The 17,418-nt window shown below is 43.7% G+C and overlaps 1 protein-coding gene across 1 annotated transcript; it reads left to right on the top strand.

Moving 5' to 3' along the window:
• The first annotated feature begins 523 nt into the window (after window positions 1-523).
• Window positions 524-17,128, top strand: kdf1a (keratinocyte differentiation factor 1a). The gene is made up of 4 exons (XM_080749480.1): window positions 524-851; window positions 3,005-4,158; window positions 10,453-10,527; window positions 17,029-17,128. Exons 2-4 carry the CDS (start codon window positions 3,096-3,098, stop codon window positions 17,118-17,120), a joined length of 1,230 nt encoding a protein of 409 aa, XP_080605606.1. The 5' UTR covers window positions 524-851; window positions 3,005-3,095; the 3' UTR covers window positions 17,121-17,128.
• Window positions 17,129-17,418: the final 290 nt, after the last annotated feature.

Raw genomic sequence — 17,418 nt, 5'->3', positions numbered from 1 at the left:
TTTCTTTCTGTCTGTCTTTTTTTTTAATTTATTTTATTTTTTATTTTATCCAATCAATGTTGATGTGTCCAATAATATTTATAGGTGCCCAGTCTGCCCACTCGACAGTTGCTTCTGTATCACTTTTCCCACCAGACACCTGACCAGGGACATTGTATAGGCGCGTCGTGCGTCATTGCGCGCACCGAAAACAGCAGATCTGCAAGCTCTCACAGCGACAGCGCGTCGCGATAGCGATAACAGCATGTTCATTCATACCTGCTGCAGATCGGCTGTTTTCGGGTGCGCATTCTGCGCAACTTTAAACACACTCGTTCTCTGCGTCCTCTGCTCTGCGTGTAGTGCGTGCATCCGCCCACCAGCCAGCAGCGTCATGCCGTCATACCTTTACCTGTGAGTGTGTGTGTGTTAGTGAGTGTGTGTGGGTGGGTGCAGGGTTTAGGAATAACCTGTAGCCGCAGGTAATAACCAAACACACACTGGTAGGTTACACACACTGCAACAACAACACCAGTTACACCACACACACCATAGGGAGAAACACAACGCCGATCCAGACCAGATGAGGACGTAAAAAACAACAGAGAAAAACTACTGCACAACAGTTGAGTTCAACTCAACACGTCGAAAGGTGTCTCCTCCAACAGTCGTCTGACTTTGTTTCTTTCTTTTCCCTGCACTCCAGCGAGCCTAAAAGAAGAAGGTTTCCCTCTCTCTCTCTCTATCGGACACTTCCGTGGTTTCTCTCTTTTTCTTTTCTGTCGATGAGCAAACGTTTTGAAAACGGGTTAAAACAAAAAGAGGTCGAGTAAAAACGACAACAAACGCCAAACAAGTTTTCTTCATATGCGGTAAGTTTCCGACACACTCGCGCACGCACGCACACCCACGCGCGCGCGCGTGCCATGGTGGTTTGGCATTTCTTTTATTTGTGTTGTTGCTTTATAAGCTTTGATATTTTGAAGGTTCTCCCCTTAACTTTGACAGTGTACAAATGGAACCAAATGGACTCTAAAGGGTCCATTTGGTTCCATTTGTACACTGTCAAAGTTACAGACTTGTAAGGGTCAATTTAGACCCCCATAAAGGAGTTTTGATTGATTGATTGATTGAAGACTTTATTAGAAGTTTGCATAGGAAAAGGTACAGTTTCAAGATGGTACAGTTCACTGGTACAAGGTCAACTAAAAGGAGATCCTTGAAAAGACTAAGCTTATTTCCATAGGAAACCATTGAGGTATCTCATATAACATTGAATGACAGACGGATAGAACACAGTACTATGCAGTAGATAGATATATAGTAAAAAATATATAGTGAAAAAAAAAATCCCTGAAATCCACTTTGAGAACCACTGCTCCAGATGTATCTGTAAGCAGACTCTATAAAAGATGTGTTTTTGGGTCAAAACATGATGATCACATTCACACTCAGAGCGGTAGTTATTTTACTATTTACATTCTGAGGCTTGGAAAGATGAGAAGATCACACTGACTGTAGGAATGTTGTTCTTTCTTCTGGGTTTGTTGTTGTTTACACTCCATTCCTGCCCTGATGACATTTACTGAATGTCATCATGGCAGGGAGGTTACATGGTGTGTGCGTGTGTGTGTGTGTGTGTGTGTGTGTGTGTGTGTGTGTGTGTGCGTGTGTGCGTGTGCGCGTGTGCGTGTGTGTGTGTGTGTGTGTGTGTGTGCGTGCGTGCGTGCGTGCGTGTCTGCCGCCTAGTATTGTTAAATGTATTCATGAATGTTATAAGACCAGTTTTATTGACCAGTTCTTCTCAGTGTAGGGGCCAGGGGTTCACAATGAATGGACCCTTATGGGTGCTGTAGCTCTGAGACTTTACAAATGGAACCAAATATGGATTGATTGATTGAAAACTTTAACAGTTTGCAAAGCACAGTGGTACAGTTTCATACAAAAGGATGCTAAAAAGGATTAAACCCAAGAATGGTAATATAGCGCCTTTATCCAAGGCGCTTTTACAGAGATTGTGCATTACATTCACCCATTCACACACACACACACACACATTCATACACCGATGGCGGAGGAATTTGGAAACCATGCAAGGCACCAACCTGCTCACCGGGAGCAACTAGGGGTTCAGAGTCTTGCTCAAGGACTCTTCGACACTGACTCTGGGGGAGCCTGGGATCGAACTGGGAACCCTCAGTGTTCTAAGACAGCAACTCTATCCCTGATCAGAGTTAAATGAACACACACAGATTTTACAGTATGTGTAGATTAGGTCTTCCCAGAGATAACAAATGGTTATGGGTATGGATGTTAAAGTTGAATAATACATACAATGTTACTAGGTTGCCTCTGTGCTTCATGTACATGCCTGCTGTTATGTGGACCTATACAGTTGACACATTTTGCACCTTATGCAAGCAAGTATGTGTGCATACTTGCTTGCTGCTCTTTATGCTGTGTGTGGGTATGTTGTCTTTATGTTATGTGTAAATCTTTTGGCCTGTTTACCTCCTGTGTTTTTTCTCCTTGTTCTTCCTCTCTCCTGAAAACTATGAACGTTAGTGCTTTGCACAAAAAAAGAAAAAAACTAAATCGACCCACTTCTTCTTTACACCTGTAACAACCAGGGGTCATCGACATGTTGGCTTGTGGTGGACATTTTTCTAAAATTTAAATTTTTGCCACGGACATACAAAATGAGAAGACAACAATATTACCAGAAGCACATAAAGAGAAGAGACAAACCTGAATGACCATAACATGTCTGTGACTCATGTGTCGTAGTAAATCAGTGTCATACATATCCTGAAGAAAACCTGGAGACTTGACATTCAGTAATTGGGTCTTGCGATCAAAATAAGAACATTATAATGGTGTGTACTGTGTAAAAAAGAAAATCTAGAATTTGCCACGAACAGGGACAAGTCTTGCCACGGACTGTGTACAGACATATTGATGACGCGTCCTGTGATGCTTTCTGATTGTGTTCAACTTGTCTTCTGTCCTGCTCCCAACCCGCCAGGTCTCAGGTCCTCTGATCCCTCGCTGGCCACAGTACAGGCCGCCCCCGCCCCCGCCCCACCCCCCCGGACACCCCCTCCCTCCACAGCAGGATGCACTCCAGCTCCAACAGGGCGGGTGCGTACCGCCAGGGTCGCACCGCGTCCCGGGACAGTGGCACCAGCCAGGACTCCTACAAGGACCACCACGGGGAGCAGCGCACGCGGGACCACCACCACGGCAGCGGCGGCGGGGACCACCACCCCCGCCACTCGTCCTCCGAGTCCAAGCAGCACTGCCACAGGGGGGGCCAGCAGCACCCGCGGAACACCACCAACGGCCGGGGGTCCGAGACCATCGGCTTCATCCCCGGCTCGGCGGACACGGCGGCCGGCAGCAGACACGCGTGCGGCTCGTGCGCCTCCATGGGCTGGAGCGGCTGCAAGGCGCTCATCTGCTGCGTGCTGACGTGCGGCTTCTACGGCAGCCGGGAGCCCTGCCTGCCCGTCAACGAGAGCTCCACGGACCACCCCTCCAAGGCGGGCAGCGGCGGCGGCGGCGAGGCCCACCCCCTCAACGGCATGGCGGTGTCCAACCCCACCTGCGGCGTCGCCCTCGAGTCGTCCGGCAAGCCCGCCAAGACCACCAAGCTGCCCGCCAGCGACAGCTTCCGCTACCCGGACGTGCGCATCGCGGGCCAGACCGTGGTCTACCCGAGGCACTTCCCGCCGGACTCGGCGGCCAAGCGCAAGCCCAAGGGCGAGAGCGAGCAGAAGCAGCGGCCCATCAGCAACACCAGCCTGTACTCCCGGGAGGACCTGGACCTGGACGACCTGAGCGACACGGGCACCGACATCGACTCGCTGATCACCAAGAAGCTGCTGGAGCTGTACGCGCTGCACCAGATCGACCAGCTGGCCAAGTGCACCTCGGACTCCTCCTTCTCCCGCAAGACCAACGAGATCAGCGAGCTGATCTACAGCATCGCCCAGGACTACAACCTGGAGGAGCAGGAGGCCGAGTGCAAGCTGGTGCACGGCGTCATCCGCATCAGCACCCGCAAGGGCAAGAGGAACAAGAGCACGGCGGCGCAGCGGCACAACAACAACGGCAGGAGCGACGGGACGCTCCCCGACAGCGGCAACGAGACCATGAACACCTTCATGAGCAGCGACAGTAAGCCATCTCACACTGATTCCACAATCTGCAGTCTGCACTCTGCTGCAGTGTTGTTTTTGACAGCAAATTTTGATTTAGTTTTAGTCATAGTCTTTTGAATGAAATGTCATTTAGTTTTAGTCAGGTTTTAGTCACCTGAAAAGTTTTCGTTTTAGTCTAATTTTAGTCGACTAAATATCATGAGATTTTAGTTGACTAAATCTACAGTTGATTTAATCAACTGAAATGTATTTTGGCAGGCCTTGATGGCATCGTAATGACTGATTTTACACTTGGTTGCGTGCTGAAAATAGCCGATCTACAAGCTCACAACGCGTCGCATTGCGACAGGTTGTGAGCTTGTAGATCGGCTATTTTCAGCAAGCAACACCTGAGAGCAACCAAACATAAAATGACTTTCTCCTCCACTAGTCCCTCCCTAACGTTTTAGTCTAGTTTTTATTTTGTTGACGAATTTGTCAATATATTTAGTCTTAGTTTTAGTCACCACAGCTTAGTTTTTGTTTAGTTTTTATTTAGTTTTCGTTAGTGAAAAAAACACAGTCGACAAACATTCTTCGTCATAGTTTTAGTCAACGAAATCAACACTGCTCTGCTGGCATCCCTATTCCTCTTTCCAGGAACAGAAAGGATGTAGTTTCTATTACCTTGCAAAGCACATCAATGATGACACTGGGTAGCAGACTTCTGAATACTCTATTAGCCCACCAATGAGACAGAGTAGACAGAAATGTTGCCATCTTATGATGAGCATTAGCGAGGACCAAATATACGAAGATATGTTTGAAACTGGGGTAAGTGTTCCTTTAACTGTTTGACAGTGGAAAAGGGTACTTTCAAAAAGATATGGTACCACAATAAATATCTTTCACTACTACTACTACTACCAATAGCTAATTTAGCTAGAGGTAAGAGTTAGCATTATCATACCTTTGCAGGCATTGACACTAAGGTCTCAGAGCCATTTGCCCGGCGAGCAAGTAGGGATGGTTAGGACGATATCAGTGTTGTTTTGGTGATTAAGGCGCTCTACAGACGGACAGCGGTTGCCGCCGGGGCTCCCGCTTGGATCTGCGAGGAACACGCCGCGGTGATACACAAACACACTCGCTCTTTGAGTAAACGCTGCGCGGTATTTCACAAAGATGAACACAATCCATCTCTCACCGCCCGCGTACGCATGCACAAACGAGCACGCTCGCGGGGATTTTCACGGGACTGCGCCCGCTCGCCTCGCCGCCTCTAAACTTCGCTGCGCGGACGAAATAGCCGCCCGCCTCTCATTGAAAATGAATTGCTAGGAGGCGGTGACCGCGTACCGTGTGCAATCCCCTTTAATGTTTTGGGGGGGATGCTATTTTAATGATGTCACATTCGCGTGGCTTAACACCTACACTAACTGGAGTTAGCAGACCATTTTATATGCATACAGGCACGTTCCTATGTCAATGCCGCTGGTGTGACACTACATCTTTTTGTCAAAGATGTTGAGGTGTGAATTTAAGGGTTGTGTTTTACATCGATTAATGTGTGTGCGCCACAGCTCTTCAGCCACAATGCAAATAATGTATTTAGACAACCAACGTTTTGACTGTTGACAGTGTTCCTTAGTGTTTTGAGTAAAGATGACACCTATAACACTGCAATGCATTCATTAATTTACAAATTGTTGCTGTGCTGTCCGGCAGAAACTTCTTATCTCCATATTCTTAACATTTTTTTTTTTTCATAAATTAACACCCTACTTGATCATACTACTGCGTCACACAAAAGCATCAAAAGTAGCCGATCTGCAATATTTTTTAATTAGAATCCTGGAAAGTGATTTTTTTTTTTTACATATGAGGTTTCCACCCGACAGACGGATATGTTAAAAATTCACAGAGGATTGAAAAAAAAAATCCCAATAAAGCCCAATCAATGGCTTTTATTTCTATTTTGGTTTCAGGACAATTTACACCACAGGATAAATAACATGACAAGTGACAGCGATAGAATGAGCACATTAACAACAGGTGGTGGAGTAGTTATGTCAAAATGCTCATGCTTTCATTGAATAGGCCTATGCTGTTTATTTAAGGTCAATTTAACACCCACTTAGGCCTAGAATTATTGACTGCTTTAACCAGTGAAAAATAGCAGATATACAAGCTCACAGCGCGGCACCAAGTGCCGCGCTGCGAGCTTGTAGATCTGCTATTTTTGAGAAAGTTGTGAAAATGTGTGCAAATCTTTGAATATATGTATTTTCAAAGCAAACGTTTGTAACTCAGATTTTGCTTCTGGGGGGTCCCTGGAACTAAATATTTTTAGATGGGGGTCCGTGGCCAAATACATATCATTTTGGGGGTCCTTCACATGAAAAGGTTTGAGAACCACTGACATAGTAGTCTCTCAAGAACAGACTAACTGAGCTCCATTTAAGTGAAAAGGACCTTTTCTTTGACGATGGCTGGCATAGAAACATGGGTTTTTCAAAAAATCTTGGAAGCATTCAAAAGACACTTATAGAATCGGGTAAAAATTCGAATTTTCACGGTTTTTCAAAAATAGCAGATCTACAAGCTTGCAGCGCGGCACCGCTGTGAGCTTGTATATCTGCTATTTTTCAATAGTTAAAGCAGTCAATAATTCTAGGCCTAAATGGGTTAAACGTGATGAAAGACATTCTTTGTGAAACGGTAACACTCTTTGTGTGCAGATTATTCCACTGCGCTGCTGCACTATAGACAAAAAATGTTTTGCACATTAGGCTACTGACACATGCAAAAGGCAGAGGTTGGCACTAACGGTAGGTTGCCCGACTGTCCATGGCAAATAAATAATATGCTCGGGCAAGTGGAGTTTGCGTTCAGGTTGCCCAACGGGCAAGTGCATTCTGTCTTCATTAAATATTGTCTATTTATGCAAAAACAATGCTACCTTTTTATAATTAGCAGTTGCACCCATTCCGTTTTATAAAATGACTGTCACCACTCTGCAGTTATTGATTGGATCAATGCCGTTATTGATCAGATCAGTTCTATAAGTGCAAATTTTTACATATAATTTTATAATGGACTATTTGCTTTTCTGGCAAGTGGGTGTGACCTTTGGGCAAGTAGAGCATGACCAGTATTTGCCCGACGGGCAAATGCCTCTGAGACATTAGTGTCAACGCCTGTCAAAAGGTATGATAATGCTCTTACTCTCTTACCTGTACCTAAACTATCTATTTGGAGCAGTAGTAGTGAAAAAATATTTATTTTGGTACCATACCCTTTTCCACCGTCAAACAGTTAAAGGAACACTTCACCCAATCACTACCATATCTTCATATAATTGGTCCACACCAATGCTCATCATACGATGGCAACATTTCTGTCTACTCACTCTGCGTCTCATTGGTGGGCTAATAGACTGTTCAGGAAGCTGCCCACCAGTGACATCATCGAGGTGTTTTGCAAGGTAATGGAAACGACATCCTTTCTCTTCCTGGAAAGAGATCAAGCTGAAATGGAAGCCATTGTTCATGCATTAATTATTAAAGAAAAGAAAGAACTTATGAAACCTGCCTACTGATGATGTCATTGGTGGGCATGTTACTGACACAGACACAGATGGTCTGTGCCATCTTATAACTGAGGACCAATTATATGAAGATTATCTAATGAGATTTTAAATAATCAAACTTTTAAAGGACAACTTTGTTTTTTTACAACAAGGGTTCATATTTTAGATTGTAATTAGAGAAAAGAAAAAAATTGCGTTACAATGTTTTCATTTACTGCTTTCTATCATTTTAGCGATTTTAATGACTTTGATTTCAGTGGTTGGGGGCATGCATGTAAGTGGCTAAATATGTCTTTTTAGACACAATAAGCCCATTCCCAAGATGCATGACAATCCTTCATTTGCAAATGTGACTTATGGGGGCTACTGTAAATAGTAATAAAGACATTGCCAGCTTATTGTGTCCAAAAACAAAAAGACATATTTGATTAAAATCGCTAAAGCTATAGAAAAACATTTTAAGACTCATCTTTTCTTTTCTCTAATCACAATCTAAAATATGAACCCTTGTTGTAAAAAAACAAAGTTGTCCTTTAAGAAATAGCGTGTTGCTTCGGGCCGCATTGTTAGCTATTTTCTCTTGTAAACACATTTCTCTTTTGGGTCTCGAGCTAAAACGTTTGGAAACCACCGAATTAAACCACCTGCAAACTAACCTGTGCATGAACTTAACTTGATTATGCCCCCGCACCTATCAAATGACTTGGAACATGACGCATTATATACAGTAAGTACGTACCTAAGATAAATGTGTGCCAGATAAATGTGTGCCACCTCAAAAACCAAAGAATGGAACTTGTGTGTGACTGACACTAGAGCGTAAAGGGATGGGCGTTGGAGATATTTTGCCATACGATATCCTACCGACCATGTCATAACAAAGCCTAAGTAAGTTACAGTACAACTATTTAATACCTTTAGTCTTAATCTCCACCCTGACTAACATACCAGATATACCAATCACCTGTCACCTGTCTTCACTTAAATGACTAATGTGTTCTTCTTGTGGAACGCGGCTGAAGCTGTTTTGTCTGCCGCAGCCGCTCACACACTTTTTAAAGCTGCAAATCCCTGCAGATTTAACGAGGGGGGGGGGGGGGGGGGGGGGGTGTAATTAGTTCATTTGGAGTAGGTCAAAGGGGTTGTGAATAGGGTACGGTAAAGAAAGAAAGGGGAGAAAAAAAGAAGTACTGTATATTATGACAGCCCAAGTCACACATACTGTATCTACAGACAGTTTGTGTCACTGGTTGAATGGCGTCGTCTTGTCCACATCCCTTTGTTCCCCCCGGTAAGTAAGTAAGAACATTGTATTATTTATACATACAGAAGCTCAAAAATTGCTTTACATACAGTGAGATTAAAAACAAAACACGGTATTAACCCATTCAGAACGGGTACACACCATTGTGTATCATTATTTTATGCTTTAACTATTGAAAAACAGCAGATATACAAGCTCACAGCTTTCGAGCTTGTAGATCTGCTATTTTAGAAAAATCGTGAAAATTAGAATTTTGACCCGATTCTATAAGTGTCTTTTGAAACACCTATGTTTCTGTGTCAGCAATCTGGCCAGCCATCGTCAAAGAAAAGGTCCTTTTCACTTAACTGGAGCTCAGTTAGTCTGTTCTTGAGAGACTACTATGTCAGTGGTTCTCAAACCTTTCATGTGAAGGACCCCCAAAATGATATTTACCTGTATTTGGCCACAGACCCCCATCTCAAAATATTTAGTTCCAGGGACCCCCCCAGAAGCAAAATTTGAGAATTATTGAATGTTTTAACCAGTAAAAAATAGCAGATATACAAGCTCACAGCGCGGCACCGAGTGCCGCGCTGCGAGCTTGTAGATCTGCTATTTTTGAAAAAGTCATGAAAATGTGTGCAAATCTTTGAATATATGTATTTTCAAAGTGAACGTTTGTAACTCAAATTTTGCTTCTGGGTGGTCCCTGGAACTAAATATTTTGAGATGGGGGTCCGTGGCCAAATACATATCATTTTGGGGGTCCTTCACATGAAAAGGTTAGAGAACCACTGACATAGCAGTCTCTCAAGAACAGACTAACTGAGCTCCAGTTAAGTGAAAAGGACCTTTTCTTTGACGATGGCTGGCCAGATTGCTGACATAGAAACATAGGTTTTTCAAAAAATCTTTGAAGGATTCAAAAGACACTTATAGAATCGGGTCAAAATTCTAATTTTCACGATTTTTCAAAAATAGCAGATCTACAAGCTCGCAGCGCGGCACCGATAGTTAAAGCATAAAATAATGATACACAAAATGTGTACCCGTTCTGAATGGGTTAAGCTTATAGATAAGCTATTTTGCTATTTTTATGACCTCCTCTTACTTCAGAGTTTAAATCTAACTATGGGATGATATGATATTAAATCTCCACGATACGATTATCGTTAGTGTTTTTTTTATCATGATAAACGATAATATTGCTTATCATCCCATCCCCAATACCTACTGTACACAATGTCATGTAAATACGCCAGATTTAACTAGAATGCTAATTTCCATCCGTCGTCTACTCTCCACACTTAAAAACAAGCAACAAAAACAAAACAAAAAAAAAACCTTACAAGAAACACAGTAGAGTTCAAAAGTTACAAGAAAGAGGAAACCAATTAACAGAACGAGGAAAGAAATGAACAGATATAGGAAAACGATTAACAAGTGTTTTGTTTTGTTTTTCTCTTCTCATTGCACCTTGTTCTCCCTCCCAGTGCCCGAGGTGAAGGTGTCGGAGGAGACGTCGTCGGATGAACTAGCCAGGAAGATGAGACACTACAGTGGGAGAAGTAAGTCACTATATACTGTATATCAGGGGTCTTCAACGTTTTCAGACCAAGGACCCCTTAGTCGAGAAAGAGATGAAGCAGGGACCCCAAAACCTTTTAATAGATTCCATATAGTTTCACTGTTTGACAGCACAATCATCATATCATCCATAAATATATACTAGCCCTTACCCGTTCAAAGATATGAGCTCCAAAATGATGTGCAGTGTGTGGGTTATGGGATGTGCACTGTGCACACAGTATATGAGGGATGGAAAGTAACTTTAACTGGTGCTTGCATGATGTAGGAGCATCAATGTAAGAAACCCGTTTCGTTTAATGGCTACAGAGATACTGTCCCCCCCCCCCCAGCCCGCCCGCCCGCCCGCCTGCACACACACACACACTCCCCTCCCCCCCCCCCCCCCCCCCCCCCCCGTGTGTGTGTGTGTGTGTGTGTGTGGGTTTGTGTGTGATTGTGCATGGCCTGAACAACAGCGCCCCTCCCTTAACATGTGTGGTCACAAAAGGTACTGTAGGCTAAATAGATATAGATACAGCATAAAAATGCTAATATACAGCATACGATTTGTGAAAGTGACAAACGTGCTTCACAGTTATGTCAGGTGTGTTCATATGCTAATGGTGATGCGATTTCAGATCAATTGCTCCAGCCACTGAGGAGAAACGCTGTGACAGACACTCACTCACTCACTCACTCACTCAGACAGACATTCGCAAAATTATAGTATAGATATATATATATTTTTTTATTCATGTTTTCAGATATGTATTTAACCACTTGAACCATCAATACATAACTTGACTTTTCACTCTGTACGTAGTCTGCTCTTTTTCCCCTCTACACCAAAAAGTCTTCGCCGAAAATAGCCGATCTACAAGCTCACAACGCCTCACAGTGACAGACAGAGATACACGCAGACAAGCTGTGACCGTTTTCATAGTAAACTTGCGACCTACGGTCGCAATAACGTATCTCATAGCCAAATGCACCCCTACGTGTCCCGATGAAGCGGGTCGATTTGTTATATGGCTGCAAGTGCGTGCCACCAAAACTGTGGGAGGCGTAGCGCGGCAAAAAATAAGGTTTATCTAGAACAGAGGTTTTCGAAGTGGGTGACAGGGCACCCTGGGGTGCCGCGAGGTCATTTGATAATATTTGTAATTTATTTGGACACTTGAAAAAATATTTAGTATCATTTTAAACTTGAAGTACAAAGTTATTTTCAGTCAGTTCTAACCAAAATGGCTATTATCTCAACATTTTCCTCGCAACATAATCACTAAAATATGGTCACTGTTGGGCAGAAACCTTGTATATAAAGGCAAAGCCCTGCTTCATCATACAAGACGAACGGTTTTGGACATACAAAGTTTCCACCCGACAACGACGATATGCTATAAATATAAGGTGCTGGGAGTGAAAATTATAATGTAGGGGTGCCTCGGATTAAACAAATATTTATGGGGTGCCCTGAGACAAAAAAGTTTGGGAACCCCTGATCTAGAAAGACGGATGGTAACAAAGTCGGACAAGTACTATAGTGCAGTGGTTCTCAACCTGTGGGTTGAGAACAAATTATTTGGGGGGGGGGGGGGGGGTCCCCAGATGTTTAGCTAAATGTTAACATCGTTTTCTCACTCAACAGTAAGTAGACCAACATACAGTAAAAGAGTATACAGGGTATCTGCACATTTCCAAAGTGACAATTTAAGGACTTTAAAGACCTTTTTAGTACCTCTGGTCAAACATTGGCCAAATTGTCAAATATCAGAGGCAGAAATTGTGATAGCAGATCTATTGCGAGGCGTTGTGAGCATGTAGATTGGCTATTTTCACAATGGAGTAGATCGAGTCAAACTAAACGTAATGCCAACTCCTACAATTCTGTGTGCTTGTGCAGGGTGGGGAAGGGGGTCCCCAGTTCAAATAGGATTATTTTGGGGGTCGCGGCCTGAAAAGGTGGAGAACCACTGCTATAGTGTGGCAGGTTGCCCTGCAGGGGAGAAGAGCCTTCATTCCACAACATGTGCTCACACAGCCAAACACATTCTTCTGTCTCAGGGTCGGGTCATTTAGTGATGTGCACAGAGGAATGACACCTCTTAAACAGTGTCGTAAGGCCTTTTGAAACTGAGGGGGCAAGATTTATGACAGTGGTTCTCAACCTGTGGGTTGGGACCCCCAGGGGGCTCCCTACATTATCTTGGGGGGTCCCCAGATGATTAGCTTAATGTGAAACATTTGTTTTCTCACTCAACAGTAAACAAACCGACGTAAAGTTTAAGACTATAGAGGATATCTGCACATTTCTAAAGTGACAATTTAAGGACTTTCTAATACCTCTAAAAAATTAAACATTGGCCAAATTGTCAAATATTAGAGGCAGAAATTGTGAAAATAGCCGATCTATGCGAGGCATTGTGAGCATATAGATCTGCTATTTTCACAATAGAACCGTGTTATACAAAATGTAATGTGATTATGCCCCCCTCCCTCATCAGGGAGGGGGAGGGGGTCCCCAGTTAAAATATGATTATTTTGGCGGTCACGGCCTGAAAAGGCTGAGAACCACTGATTTATGAGGTGCAAAAAATATTTATTTATTTTAGTTTGGAGGAGATTGTCTTCAGCTTAAACTGTGTGCGTGCGTGCGTGTTTGTTGTTAGGTTAGAAGAGCATGTGAAATGCAATTAACCGATTAGTGATACACATTATATTGCAATTGAGAAATATAGATGCATTTATTTTGCTTTTGCTTTGCAAGCTAGTTGGCTTGTAGCAGGCAGCTACTGTAATGTTATCCCTCGAAGTCTGTTGTGTAGACTTCTGGCTTGCTAGGTGTTGTTGTGACTTGTGACAGCATAGCATCTCATTTACAATAAATTACATTTGATATGTGATGTGATGTTTTTATATTTAATTTATGTCCCTTAAACGTTTTGGGTGAAGCAGACAGGAGCTTTTTCGAGTTAAGTGGCAGCCAAAGCTAGCCAATTAGTGTGTGTAATTTTCAATAACCATAACGGCCCTCATTGACATGACATTCTCTAAAGAAGATTTTACTTGATGTTAAGTAGAAGATTATTTTGTTTTCTTTTTTGCTAATTGTTTTGTATTGTGTGTTTACAGTATGTTGTAGCCTACTGCTGTTTTTAGGACCCCTCGGAAAAAGATTTCGAGGGGGAACGATTTTCTGAATTTCATAACCTTGGTCTGGACGGAAAGGCGGATTTTTGAATGGCGTAATATCCAGATGCATCATGGGCATTGAAGTCTTTGCATCACTCCCGGGTGCAGGAGACTGCAGTCTAGGGTTTACAAACGGAACACGCTGCTGGACGTATATTTATACGTCACCGGCGCTCAAGAGTTGTGGTGAATATGTTATCTGTAGTTATAGTAGGTCGCAGCAGCCTTGTGGTTAGAGTGTCCGTCCTGAGACTGGGAGGTCGGGGTTTGATTCCCGGCCGGGTCGTACATACCAAAGATTCTGAAAATGGGACCCAGAGCCTCCTTGCTTGGCACTCAGCAAGCATCAAGGCTTGGATTGGGGGTAAGTCCCCTGCGACAATGTGTGACATGACATACTAGCGTCATGTCCAGGGGGCTGTACTTGTACATCAAGCTGCCTCAACGCCACAGAAACAGGAGATAGGCTCCTGCCCTATAGGCCACACGGCTCAGCAAGGTCTACTTGCAGCAGGTGAACTTGTTGGCACATAAGTCCCTACGAAGAACAGACGTATATTAGTCTGAAAGAATGGGGAGAGCGTAATTAAGCAATATTACACGAGAGGGTGTGGGATAACTGAATTATTTGCACGACAGTGATGCGGTCAGGAACGAGCCGTAATTATACAACTGTTGCCCTTAAAAAAAAAACATGTCAACTTAATTTCATTGTAATTAAGATATTCGATAGGAATTTGTAATTTTTGAATGCCATATTTAGCTACTCTGTCCCTGAACGTCACATGAAAACCGCTAGTCTAGGCTGCCTAGTCGCCTAGCATAGTGTGGGGAGAGAGGAGCGCTTGCGGTCTTTCGTGACCAATGCAGCTGATTTCTTTACTTGATGAGAGACCGTGCATCTGTGCTCGTTATATGCACGGTTGGAGAGCCTGTTTTCCATTGAGAGCCCGACTACCTGTTGTATAATTGACGATAAAACGGATCTCGACATCAAATATGTGATCTTTTCATACGCCGACTTGGACTAGCCGATCAACCAGCTCAATATCTTCACCTGGATCTGCTATTTACGACTACTATGCAAAGTAGTAAAAAATCAAGCTTAACCTCTCTGACTGAACAGTCCTGAGAGACCTCGACATCTCTGCACTCCATCATGCTCTATCTTTTGTACTGGCTGCCTGCTGCTGCGGGCGTTTTCTCACCTCTTCTCTGCTTTCCAGTGGCATACCTGGCTTTGATGTGACTGCTGGAAGAGTAAAGTCCCCACATTCCTCGCTCTCTCCTTTTTCTCCCACGTATTGCAAGCCCTCTCTCCAGGGGCGTCGCACCAAATTCGGGGGCCCCGGGTACAAGGATTCACTGCGGGCCCCCCATGAATTATCTGCATAGGGGGAGGGGGTCTAACCCATTTAGACCGGGAATGCATTATTACGTGTTATTTTGTGCTTTAGCTATTGAAAAATAGCAGATATACAAGCCCGCAGCGCCGAGTGCCGCACTGCGAGCTTGTACAGTAGATCTGCTATTTTTGAAAAATCGTGAAAATTATTTGAATATCTTTTAACCAATAATTGACCAATAATTGACCTATGTCAAAATATTTAGTTCCAGGGACCCCCCCCCCCCCCCCCCCCCCCCCCAGAAGCAAAATTTGAGTTACAAAAAATATATATATATTCAAAGATTTGCAGATCTACAAGCTCGCAGCGCGGCACTCGGTGCTGCGCTGTGAGCTTGTATATCTGCCATTTTTCAATAGCTAAAGTATAAAATAATTAACCCCCCCCCCCCCCTTGTGACGCCCCTGATCCCTCTACAGCCAGCCCCCTCCGCCCCCCCCTCTGCCACCCTACACCCAACACCCTACACCCATCACCCAAACCTCCGTTTCCCCTCTGGGAAGAGGAGGTGAAGCCCCCCTCTGCTTCACCCCTCACCAGACCAGCGGATCAGGTCACAATAAATACTTGCCACATAATGTCCCCGATGGTTTATTAAGTAATTTAGCGAACGGGCTCGGGTTACTAGACGAGCTAACTGTGCAAACGGGAACCCTTTTTTTTTTCTTGTTTGTTCAGTGGTAACCCTGTAAAAAAAAAAGGTGGGCGTATCCGGTTACGTTGTCTTTTGAATGAGGGTACACCGGCGTTTATCTTCTCACAATCTCTGGCCTGGGAATGTGCCCAGGTGTTCTCGGGTTGGAACTCTGTAACTGTTGTTGTCGTTAATGCTCTTAACACGCATCGCTAGGCAACACTTCCGATGCATTGTTTTTGGATTTGTGAGACATTGTTAGTGTCACATCACTGGGTTTACAGGTAGAAAAGAAGTGGGTGAAATTCTTCTTTCTTTTTCCTCACGTTGTTGTGAGAAAGAGAGGTAGAGTAAGATCAGAGGAAACAACAAGGCAGGATAGAGACGGGTTAAAGGGATATTTCACTTTCAAAAAACTTTTGGTCGTTTTTATTGTCTAATCAGGCTTTTGGGAACACCCTGAACAGTTTTTAATTTGCTTGATTCCAAAGTTAGATATTTGATGTAAATGTTACCAGGCCCTCCTCCTCCAGGGCTTCTCCCCATACACACCCATTGTAACTTCAAACCATGATAGATTCATTAAAAACACTTCTTTTTCCTGGTGACTCATACTACCTTCCTAATACATGAGCAGGCTGTGTTCTTTTGATAACTTTTTTCATTAATTTTTAATACTTTTTTTATTGTATTTAATTTCTTTCCATTTTCCCAAAGAATTATTAAAAATAACTGAAAAAAGTTACTGGCGTTCGCTTATCTCCTGATTAGGGAGTCTTACTGGTCAGTAAACCCATGTCCACCCATTTCCCTTGTGCTACAAGCTCACAAGGTTTCGTGAGCTCGTAGGTTGGCAAATTATCCGCTAGTCGACGACTCGACGTACAAGAAGGTATATTGGGCTTAAAGTGGTTCAAGTGCTTAACAGTGGTTTATTTCCATACGTACAAGAAGTTATATTGGGCTTAAAGTGGTTCAAGTGCTTAAAGGAGCTACAGTCAACTTTTTCTTGAAAAACGGATGCTAAAATAAAAATAATGTTTCGAAAATATTTTATAAAACAATAAGCTTCATATATGTGTTTGTTTCTATTCAAAAAAATAAGACTAGGATGTAAACAAAGTGTCGGCCCTACAATGAGAAAAAGTTGACTATAGCTCCTTTAACAGTGGTTTATTTCCATACGTACAAGAAGGTATATTGGGCTTAAAGTGGTTCAAGTGCTTATTAACAGTGGTTTATTTCCATTTCAATGTCCCCCTTTGCAGCCTACTCCTCCAGCACGGCCACAGCCTACTCTCCCTACCACCATGAGACTGAGACGGACTCTTCTGGGGCTCCCCTGCTCTATGTACTGTGAACAGCCGGACGGACGGGGGGAGGGAGGGAGGGAAACCCACCACTAGCGAGGGAGGCTGTAACCAGCCGGACGGGACCCTGTGTTGACCAGCTGGACGATGGACCGGCTCCTTCTCCCGGCTGTCATCTGAACTGTCCGGGGCCGTTGAAAAAAAAAAGGAGTAATGTTGTTACCGAACCGGAGCACCTTGTACCTACCTACCGCATCATGGACTGTTGTATTTTGTATTTTTGTATGTGAGCTCTCCCTCCTGCCTCGTTCGATGGTCCTCCTCTTCCTCCTGACAATGTCTCTGCTA

The sequence above is a fragment of the Nannobrachium achirus genome, assembly GCF_963921795.1.
Source record: "Nannobrachium achirus genome assembly, chromosome: 2".
Lineage (NCBI taxonomy): Eukaryota > Metazoa > Chordata > Actinopteri > Myctophiformes > Myctophidae > Nannobrachium > Nannobrachium achirus.
The sequence above is the reverse complement of the archived record's forward strand: the minus strand, read 5'-3'. Positions and strand labels throughout refer to the sequence as shown.